General features: G+C 47.1%; 1 protein-coding gene across 1 annotated transcript; it reads right to left on the bottom strand.

Annotated features, from left to right (window-relative positions):
* Positions 1-223: 223 nt before the first annotated feature.
* Positions 224-4,014, bottom strand: ZC3H10 (zinc finger CCCH-type containing 10). The gene is made up of 2 exons (XM_063952628.1): positions 3,889-4,014; positions 224-2,448 (listed from the first exon to the last, which is right to left on the bottom strand). Exon 2 carries the CDS (start codon positions 2,356-2,358, stop codon positions 1,123-1,125), a length of 1,236 nt encoding a protein of 411 aa, XP_063808698.1. The 5' UTR covers positions 2,359-2,448; positions 3,889-4,014; the 3' UTR covers positions 224-1,122.
* Positions 4,015-8,240: the final 4,226 nt, after the last annotated feature.

Here is an 8,240-nt window from a genome sequence, read left to right as displayed (position 1 = left end):
TTTGGTTCTATTACAACAGTAGTTCTTCTTCAGCTCTGTCCTCAGGATTCCACAAAGATGACATTTTCCAGATCACCTAGCTAAATATTTCATTTGTGATTCCGTGAGACCTATAAAATGTGAACTGTTTGGTGTCAAATACTGAATATGAATCCATTTGAAGAAAGGATGATCCTTTCAAAAGGTTAATAAAAAAAGAAATAACAGAACGGAGACAGGTTGGTAAAGTTTAGAGACTTTATAACAGGAAACAATACATTTTGTTTGGTGAAACTTCTACACATAGAATCTCAAACACTTTATATCCTATAGCACAATAACATATCGAGTAGTTGAACTAAAAAGATGCAAACAATATCCTGGCTTTCAGCATGCGAGGTGGGGAATAAAACAGATGTTTTACAAATTTGAATGAAACAATTCTTGTAATGCTGCCCTGCTTACAGAAAGATAGAAAAGTTGCAGCTCTCAGCACAAATTTAACTAGTTCTAGATTGGTCCATCTTCCCCCATCTAAAAAGTAATATACAAAAAAACAAAACAAAAAAACTTAAAGACGAATAGCAATCTGCAAAAGATAATACTAATGTCTTACGGGGTAATTTTAATAGTAATAAAACCCAAAACGGACTGTAAAGCCACAAATCACATAAAGCCAACATTGCAACTGTACTGAGCAATCTGGCTTATAAACTAAAGTGGAAAGTTTCAGAAAGCAATTATTAATTTTGCATACATCTGTTATAAATCCTGCAGAGGTCAAATGTATCTGCAGAGGTCAAATGTATATTAATCTACACTCTAAGTATGTGATAAGTCTGCACGTGCAGGGTGCTAGGAGAGCACAAATTTGTTATTCGTATTGTGCATTGCAAGAAAAATATGTTTACGATAAACTAAAACCTATTCTAGAATGTAACTCCTTAAAACCTAATGTATGATTTTGCATGTAAGTACATTACACATTTTTCTTGGTAGTTATTTTAATCACTACAACACAGACATTTGAACTTATTTTCCCCACCAGCAAAATATATCTTAAAGAGGTTTCCCCTTTTACATGACAACCATAGCTCTTGAGGGCTGGTCAGAAAACAGAAAAAGGGATCAAAAAGACACTAATTAGTGAGGCATGGTTGTTATGCGCATGCTCTGTGAAGCAATGGGATAGGTTACCATAGGTGTAGTGGCATGGCTCATGGTGATGCCAGGCAGGGGCTGTGCCATGGAAACAGCTACAGGAGCAACAGACACTGCAACAGGCGCCATAGAGACAGGGGCAGGAGCCATGCCTTGAGCAATGGTTTGCGCCAGCGCAGCAGAAAGTGGAGTAATTTCAGGATTTAACTGAGGAGCTGCGTTGGTCTGGGAAGGAGCAGGTGCACCAGCAGAACCCACCAAATCTTGCTGTGTAACTTGACGAGACTGCAATGCCTGGCTGCTTAACGTGGTGTGGGTTTGCGCAATGCCATGGTTGTAATTACTCACTGGCCCAACTGCCTGCTCACTTGTTGGAGCTGTGGTACTCAGGGTGCTAAGTGTAACCACTTTCGCTTGACTACGGAACTGGGCATTTTGGTCAAGTAAGACTTCATTAGTTGCTGCCAGAACAGAGACTTGCTTCTTTAAATCCTCAACACGTTTACGCAGCATGACATTTTCTTCCTCTAACATACGATATTCCACTGGGGATGCATTGTAGTACCCATCATAACCCACACGCCTCCTTTTCATGACAGGATCATCGAAGCGCTCACCGTATCGATAATAGGGGGAAGAATAGTAATCTGTTTCTGAACCGCCGTCATAAGCACCATAAGGCTCATAACCACGTGCTGCGGCTGCACCCATGCCTCCAGTACTCATACCTGCACTCATAGTCCCTCCTCGCATGTCACCTGGATATTCATATTGATAATCATAATCTCTCTGCAAATGGCGAAACTTGCATCTGTCCCCACGCTGGCAATCACCTTTCAGGAAGTCACGGCAGATGGGAGTCTCATCCTTACAAGCCAGGTCAGTGGGAGACAAGCCAAGACCAACTGCCACCCTGTGACGAAGGCGAGCAGGAAGTTCTCCACTTTTCTTATAGTGTTCTTCATCATCCTTGGTGCCATGAATAAATCTGCAGTTAATGCGGGAACATTCCTTATTCTGAAAGTCATGACAGAAGACAAATTCATTCTTCTGCACCCCCAGATCAGAAACATCATTGGACTCTGGATGCTTGAAGCGGCACCGCTTGCCTCGCTTGCACACATTGCGCAGATAGTCACGACACACATAATCCACTGTTGAAGCAGCTTCCTCACTGCCACTGCCGCCGCCATTTGCATAATTGTCCCTGTTCGGCATTGTTTAGCAGCGCTTGGTTTTAATCCTCAAAGCTTACGCTGCGCCTTAGTATCTGCGCTGCACCAGGCAAAGTATCGCTCTGCGTAAAAGCTGTAAGAGAGAATATTGTATTCAGCAAACAGTTTAGCCACTAACAAAATAAATTAGTAAAATGATATAACAATATATCTAAAGAGCAAAAAAGTCAGCCAAAGTTGTTGGGTACAAATACTTGAAATAGAGAAATAAAATGTCTATGCAATAACTGCTTCCACCGCAGTGACAGGATAGACCACCAGGAGATGCGGACCATTGTGTACAAGACAAGGGTTGTGTCTATGTTACCTTCGTGCTCAGGACCTGGAAGTGACAAAAAGAGTGCAGGAGAGAACTTCCGCCCTTACAGCACCTAAAATGTTTTCTTCGTACTCCGTTAGTTTGGGGATTTTTTCCCCCTTTCTATGCAGCATTGGACGCTCGCCTCACTTTACTATTCCAAATAGATTGTGATATGGACACAGGGGGTTATGGGAAAGGTCCTCTCCACAAAGGTAAACCAGACGCTACCACAAAACAAGGGGTAAGTATGGAGAAAAAATTGACGGGGCGAGGTCCATATTACACTGGTTCCTTATTAATGATTAACTGGTATAGTTTTCAAACCAGATCCTGTTTGTTACAACTACTTTTTCAGGGAGCATTTTCCAAATTCAAACCAGGATAAGCCTGGTGCTAGATACACACAATACAAATTCATACCCTCCCACTAGGTACAAAATGCTCTGTTTCTGGACTTCCCTCTTAATTTATTATTGCCATCACCTGTGAAGAAACAGCTTTCTTATCATTTAACTAGTTCAACACAGGTGATGGAAATCATAAATTAAGAGGGAAGTCCATAAACAGAGCATTTTGTACCTAGTGGGGTGGGTCATGTTGGAGGGTCTGCAAATTATTGTGGTGGTAAATCACTTAGCATGGTTAAAGTATTGAATTTTTGTCTCTTTCAGAGACCGGTTTTATGTTCAAAGACCACTTTGGACCGATTCAGACTATAAGTAATTGCACACGGGTAACTTCAAGTTGTGCACATAAATAAAAAATGTGAAAATCAAGAATAAATGGAGCATGTGTGGAAGACCGATGGTCCCCTACACAATGAGTAACATGTTATACCATCCTCACACTGCAGCATAAATACTGCCATCTTAGATTACTCCGCATCAGAGGCCTAAATATGGTCACTAAGGAACCACACTTGCAGTACCTACTAATACAGTGGGATGTACACGGCCGGCCTGGCCCCTACTGCGGGCACGCAGGTACGGGCGCAGGGTGCACACAACATGGCCGGGCGCGCAGCGCGTATTGGTATTAGGGCGGCTGGATCTATTGCACACGGCGGGCACAGGGGGCTTGTAGTGTGCTGACGTTACGGGAGCTATAGGCGGGCCGCGGCCTAGCCCCACACTGCGGCGCAAGCCTGGGGTTAGTGACGCAGAGATAAATCACTGGTGCCTGACAGAGCGCCATCACGGGGCCTATACATACCAGATCACGACGTACGATGGAATTGTAGCCTCAACTTGCCGCTGTTATCCCGCCGAGAGCACGGTACAGCACGGAGAGAGCCCGACGACTCAACAAAGCCTACCAACGTCTCAAGAAACGTCGCCACACCCACTTCCGGAACGGCGGAATCGGATATACGTAGCCAGAGCTGGCCATCAATGGGCGGGAACGCCGAGCCCCAGACACTAGAAGGAGAGCTGTGCGTCCTCTGTGTGTCTCTGCCGCAGCCCCCTCCCTGTTACCATTGTGGAGGCGCGCCTAGGTGACTCACATAGTTTTTCTTCTAGCGTCTGTGCGGCGGGGAATGTGATTGCAGCTGCATCATGGGCGTAGTGCGCCAGGGCCAGCGCCGCCATGTTTGCCGCGTGTGGCGGCCAGACCTCACACTGCATGTAAATGTCTAAAGCAAAGTGATTGCTGTTATCTCACTTAAAAAAAATCGTTACAAATGATCCACACTCGTTAAGGTATAATAAATTGCGGTTTCTGTGCATAACATTGGGGGTAATTTCAAGTTGATCGCAGCAGGACATTTTTTTTTAGCAGTTGGGCAAAACCATGTGCACTGCAGGGGGGGCAGATATAACATGTGCAGAGAAAGATAGAATTGGGTGTGGTGAGTTCAATCTGCAATCTAATTTGCAGTGTAAAAATAAGGCAGCCAGTATTTACCCTGCACAGAAACAAAATAACCCACCCAAATCTATCTCTCGCTGCACATGTTATATCTGCCCCCCCCCCCCCCCTGCAGTGCACATGGTTTTGCCCAACTGCTAGAAAATTTCCTGCTGCGATCAACTTGGAATTACCCCCCTTGTACGTATTAGCATGGCTATGCTTGCGAATTTCAGAGAAAAATCATTGTTAGGTCATGGGAAACTGCTACTTTGGCGACATCTAATTAATATTTCTAGCAAAACCTAAAGGCTACAGTATAATGGGGTGACAGCAGCTAGCGCAGCCAAACATTTTGGCGCTTGTTAAATTGGGGTTTTACGCAGTTTCTATAAACCAGTGGTTCCCAAACGCGTTCCTCACCGCATCTTAATAACCCAGACTTTAAGGATAGCCATGCTTGTTCACAGATGGTATCACACTGACTGAGGTACTAATTAAGTTACCTGTGCAATTGCATGGATAGCTTTATAAACTGGACTGTGCGTCTTGTGGCTGTATTACTCAAACTCCTACGGCCCTGCTGACTGCATACCATCATAAAGTTGCGCCCAGGGTTTGGGTTGGCAGGTTCGCCATCATGTGGTATCTATGGCACTGATCAGAGTATCCTCAGGACACTGACCAGCTCTACAGGTATTAGTATGATAAATGGGCTACCAAGGGGCCAATTCAGCAATGAACGCTGAAGTGCAGAAATCGCAATCTAAGCAAATGCATGCGATTGCAAATGCACGCAATCGCAATCTAAGTCCGGTGATGCAGCTTTTGGGGGGGGTCGCAGTCTGGACAACAGAGGCGTGTCCGGATAGTTTGTGGGCGGGCCACAGCCGCCGCATTTTTCAGGTGGCTGTGTGACATCACACGCAGCCGATGTGACCCAAACATGGCAGGCCGGCGACTGCAGGGGGCTACCCTTAAGATGTGTAGCTATGCGCTCGCATTTCAGCAGAGGGGAGGACCCGTCATGCGGTGCGGCATTGCCCTGTGCTGGGTGGCCCCCCTGCATGCTAGAGAAGTGAGTTATAGTTTTGCGATTTCTCGCAAAACTACAACTCATGCTGAATTAGGCCCCATATCTGGTAGGTTAATTTGCAATGTTTTGCTGTACATCTGCTTAGGTTAGCCACCAGAAACAACAGACATTGGACATCATTCAGAGATGGATGCAGATCATTGCAACCACATCAAGATCTGCGTCCATCTACTCATGCTGGGGGCTGCCCAGCTTGTGTGGCACTGCTGTCAATCACCTTGCGGCGGATGCGGCTGTAAGCTGTAGGATCATAAAGACCCCCTGGATGTGGACGTTCCGAGCGAACGCATGGCTGCATCCAGGTTAGAATGACCCCCATTATGGAGAAACTCCAGGGCTAGGAAGTAATGGTGTGCTTTTGTAAAAATGTTGGGTTTCTCCCTGTTGAGCTCTGCTAATATGGAGTCTGCAAATACCACAAAATCATATTGAAGGTACAAATTGCTGGATGCAGTTGTGGGCCAGTTTCAGAGGTGGATGCGGTGGAGTGATGTTTTGCTACTGTGCATGTGTCACAGCCTCACTGCGTACACACAACGATTGTTTATTGATCCTGCTTGCAAAGTGGATTTATTGGCAAAGTGAGTGACAGTCAGTCAGTATTTGTTGGAGTTAACCGGGGATGGCTAGAAAAATGCAGGCATGTAGGAATCATTTTCAGGGCGTTCTTTAATCAGTCACTACTGATTTGTTAGCAGCAGGAGAGGGCCTGGCATCTTACGTGAGCGCTTATCCTGATACAGGGCCTAAATCAGCATTGGCTTTAGTTGTGCAAAAAAATCGCACAACTACAACCCTTTACACTTGCATGCGTGGGAGCTACAACCCTTTACACCAGCATTCGAGGGGACGCCCAGTACTGGTCAAGTCCACCCCGCATCCCGGCTCCCCCCCCCCAAGCTTGATAAGGGGAGCCTTCTGCCTAGCTGCAAAGACAGATGGCTACACAATATCTTTTGCATCGCAGCGGCTGCGTGTGATGGCGGCAGTGGGCATCTCTGTACACCAGACAGCAGCTGATAAATTATCATATTATTAGTCTGCTGTGACCAAAATTACAAAATACACTTTCGTTCCATGTATCACAGCAAAATGTACAAAAGCCCAAAGGGGTGAATACCTTTTATAGTACAGCTGTGTCCTCATACACATATATGTTTTGCTCAGGACGCAGTCAAAATGACGGCGGTCGGTATCCCGGCATTCAGGAGACCGACACCAGAATCCCCCCGACATCCGCCCCTAATTCCCACTCGGTTTGTGGGTCCACACCACCAACCGAGTGGGACCAAGCCCACAGCGTGGCGAGCCCACAAGGGGTCTCGTTGCCAGTATTCCAGCAGACTGGATGACGCTTGCTATCGGTATACAGACCACCGGCATCCCGTCTGCCGGAATATCATACCGGACCCGTTTTGCGCATAGCACAATTTATATGCTCCACCATAGGTAGCAATTCCTAGGCAGGGCTGGCTCCAGGCCTACTAGCACCCTGAGCGAAAACATGTAAAAGCGCCCCCCCCCCCCCCCCCCCCCCATGCGCGCGCCGAAGGCGCGCGCTCCAGGAAAAGTGGGCGTGGCCTCTTGGAAAGTGGGCGTGGCCTCATAACTTCATATTATTAGACTTTAAATAAATATGTTTTCACTCCCCCTCTACGCACACAATTAGCAGCCTTACACATAACATGGACAGTGCGCGCCGAAGGCGCGCAGCAAAAATTTAGGGGTGTTGCTTCGTGGGGAAGGTGCGTGGCCACATAATAGTGGAAATTCGCATTACACAACACAGTAGTGCAGTTAATACAAACTGCACCAGGTAGAACCTCCTAGACACTTTGCGCCAGGCAGAGCACGTTAGACACTTTGCGCCAGGCAGAGCACGTTAGACACTTTGCGCCAGGCAGAGCATGTTAGACACTTTGCGCCAGGCAGAGCACGTTAGACACTTTGCGCCAGGCAGAGCACGTTAGACACATTGCCTAGCCAGAGACGCCTAGCGGGAACACTATAGGATATGCTCCCCAGCCGTGCCAGCTACACATGACATGCCCCCCAGCAATGCCAGATACATAAATGGCCACACAGTGCCAGATATGTAGATACAGAAAAGGCCACACAGTGCTAGATAAATGCCCCCACAGTGCTAGATAAATGCCCCCACAGTGCCAGATAAATGCCCCCACAGTGCCAGATAAATGTCCCCACAGGGCCAGACAAATGCCCCCACAGTGCCATCCATAAATGCCCCCACAGTGCCATCCATAAATGCCCCCACAGTGCCATCCATAAATGCCCCCACAGTGCCATCCATAAATGCCCCCAGTGCCAGATAAATGTCCCCACAGTGCCAGCCATAAATGCCCCCACAGTGCCAGCCATAAATGCCCCCACAGTGCCAGCCATAAATGCCCCCACAGTGCCATCCATAAATGCCCCCAGTGCCAGATAAATGCCCCCAGTGCCAGATAAATGCCCCCACAGTGCCAGATAAATGCCCCCACAGTGCCAGCCATAAATGCCCCCACAGTGCCAGCCATAAATGCCCCCACAGTGCCATCCATAAATGCCCCCACAGTGCCATCCATAAATGCCCCCAGTGCCAGATAAATGTCCCCACAGT

Source organism: Pseudophryne corroboree, chromosome 2 (assembly GCF_028390025.1).
Source record: "Pseudophryne corroboree isolate aPseCor3 chromosome 2, aPseCor3.hap2, whole genome shotgun sequence".
Lineage (NCBI taxonomy): Eukaryota > Metazoa > Chordata > Amphibia > Anura > Myobatrachidae > Pseudophryne > Pseudophryne corroboree.
Note: the sequence above shows the minus strand (reverse complement) of the source record. Positions and strands in the feature narration are given on the sequence as shown.